This window comes from Brassica oleracea, chromosome C4 (genome assembly GCF_000695525.1).
Source record: "Brassica oleracea var. oleracea cultivar TO1000 chromosome C4, BOL, whole genome shotgun sequence".
In the NCBI taxonomy this organism is placed as follows: domain Eukaryota; kingdom Viridiplantae; phylum Streptophyta; class Magnoliopsida; order Brassicales; family Brassicaceae; genus Brassica; species Brassica oleracea.
The window spans coordinates 45,643,354-45,645,778 of NC_027751.1; the positions used below are offsets into that span (position 1 = coordinate 45,643,354).

The following is a 2,425-nucleotide window of genomic DNA, read 5'->3' on the forward strand; positions in this document are numbered from 1 at the left end:
CTATAAACTCTACGAAACACTCTCTAGACTTACGTTGAGGGATCTGGTGATTTTTTGTTACGAAAATATAGGGACAAATATCCATATGAGTCCAAGACCCAAGACCCAAGCCCAAGCCCAAGCCCAAGCCCACGTCGAGCCGAGCCGGACGGCGGCGGCGCGCGGGGAGCTCTCTCTTCCTCTGAGCTGTTTAACATCTCATGTCATGAAGACATATATATACTCCTCAAAATCAACTCTCTCAACCAATGTGGGATGTTGTTAACTTCATTTCATTAAAGCCAACAAGGCTTTTTATAAGAACCCATAGACCCATTTGTTTTCACATTTTGCCATATATTATTTGAGCTATTATGCTTAATAATTAGGCCCAACAGTTTCTTATAGCCTCTACATAAGATAAAAGGATTAAGAGAGAGAGGTTACCGTCATTCGGGCCTTGAATGACTTGGCTTTGGCTTCAACAGCTTCGATTCCTTTGAGACCTCCAGAGACAGCGTAGTTACCCTATAATACCAGACTGCATTAATAGAATGGCGCAGTTGGTTTTTTACAGGTTTTAAATGCAAAGAGAGATGGTATTGGATTACCGGACATAAGTAATTTGCGATCTGAACTTTGTCAGCTTCTTCTACTTCTTGATTTGCTGCATCACACAACTGCTGAACTTTTTCTGAATCCAACCCTATGATACTAACCATTGCACTCTTAGCAGCATCCGCAGCAGCCTGAAAAAAAGGCATTTAATTAAAAACTAAGTGAGATCAGTCACTTCAAGCACAAGTTGAAATAATTAATTAAGGATGTACAGAATGATGCTTATAAAATCTTACTTGCATGGCTTCCCCTCTAAGTTTGACAAGCTTTAGCCCATCCTCGAAGCTTGAAAGTAAATAAAAAAGAAAAGAACTAAGGTGGATGGTTCACAAATGAAACAGATGGATTAAGTTGTACTTGTAACCTTGTCGTTTTTCTCACAGAACTCTCCTAAGTTTGGTATCTTTTATGAGATGAGTGTTGTATGACAAACTAACCTGAAGGCTCCAGCAAATGCGAGGGCAGTGTACTCTCCTAAGCTGAGACCACAAGTCACATCAACCGAGTTTATTATTTGTTCGCCGCCTTCACGAACACGAAGTAGTTCAACTGCTGCTAGACTTGTGACATAAATCGCAGGCTGAGAAAAATGACAAACCAATATCTTAACAACCATACATAAATGAACATCATAAAATACTAGATAAAGGATTCAGTTATGCTAGATATAGGTGACGAGAAGAAAGATGTACCTGGCTAATGACAGTGGAATCAAGCTTCTCTTTTGGTCCATTAACACAAATGTCAAGAAGATCATACCTATAAGCCACCATTTAGTTTAAATTATTTATTCACTAAATGAAAAAAAAAAGAAAAGAATAGTTAGTTACAAGCAAAGGGAACATATACCCCAAGATATGGTTAGCTTTGGTGTACAAGTCTGCAGCTGCAGCAACACTCTGAGCCTCTTGGCCCATCCCTATCGCTTGAGCTCCCTTATATATATATATATATATATCTCAAAAAATCATTACACGACAACTTTACTAGTACAGTATCTGACATGGTTCTGTCGCAATGGAATTTTACAATCAGATTCATTAGACAAAACTCTCAGTGTAGGCATCGCAGAACCAAAGAAAGTCTCGAAATTTCGAACTTTTTTCTATTAAAAACTCGCACTTTCGATGTTAGCATACGATTCAATTCAATTACAGTGGGTACCTGACCAGGAAAGAGAAAAGCAGAGGAGGGTTTGTAATGGGCGAACAAAGAGTCGTTGATCGCAGTCTGAGACTCAGTGGAGAGGCTCATTGAAACTCTAGATCGCGTGACGGAGAATCCGAGGGAGGAAGCATTTCTGGAGCTGGAGAGTTTGTTGAGAGATACGGATGGGAAGAGCAAGGAAGAGGCTGTGGCCATGGTGCGCAGGTTAAGAGAATGAACCGGTAGAGCAGTGCGTAGGATAGCAGGTTGGTGAAGCAGTGAGCGCATTCAGACAAGGGTTAAGTCATAAAAGCTCAAGGCGGAGCTAACCAACGTTGTGCTAGATGGAGAATCAAACCCCGACCTTTTTTTCTTAGCTAACTAGATTTTGATATATTTTGGTTTATTCAAAAGTATATAAAGTAAAAATTAACATTTGTACATATTTTATTTTTAAATGTGCATAACTTTTTGTTGAACTATAATTATGTGACTTTTTAGGTATTTTTTAATAATAGAAAATGGTGATGTTCTATATAACGTGGAAAAGTTACAAGCAAGAGTACAATGGAAACCATAAGATGAACTTCTTTTCAATAGAGCAGTTGTTGATCTTCAACAACAACACATAACAAAGAGACGACCCTCAAACCTTTTTTGATTAAAATAAAAACAAAACAAA

The 2,425-nt window shown here is 38.6% G+C and overlaps 1 protein-coding gene across 2 annotated transcripts in view; it reads right to left on the bottom strand.

Annotated features, from left to right (window-relative positions):
- LOC106337303 (malonyl CoA-acyl carrier protein transacylase-like) overlaps positions 1–2,129 on the bottom strand; it is an 8,875-nt gene extending 6,746 nt beyond the window's left edge. For both annotated transcript variants that reach the window (XM_013776397.1, XM_013776396.1), the window contains exons 1-7: positions 1,762–2,129; positions 1,447–1,532; positions 1,290–1,356; positions 1,035–1,177; positions 834–882; positions 591–728; positions 427–507 (exon numbers count right to left, since the gene is read on the bottom strand). In XM_013776397.1, the coding sequence (XP_013631851.1) occupies positions 427–507; positions 591–728; positions 834–882; positions 1,035–1,177; positions 1,290–1,356; positions 1,447–1,532; positions 1,762–2,031 (834 nt within the window). In that variant the 5' untranslated portion in view covers positions 2,032–2,129. The remainder of the gene's footprint in view (positions 1–426; positions 508–590; positions 729–833; positions 883–1,034; positions 1,178–1,289; positions 1,357–1,446; positions 1,533–1,761) is intronic.
- Positions 2,130–2,425: the final 296 nt, after the last annotated feature.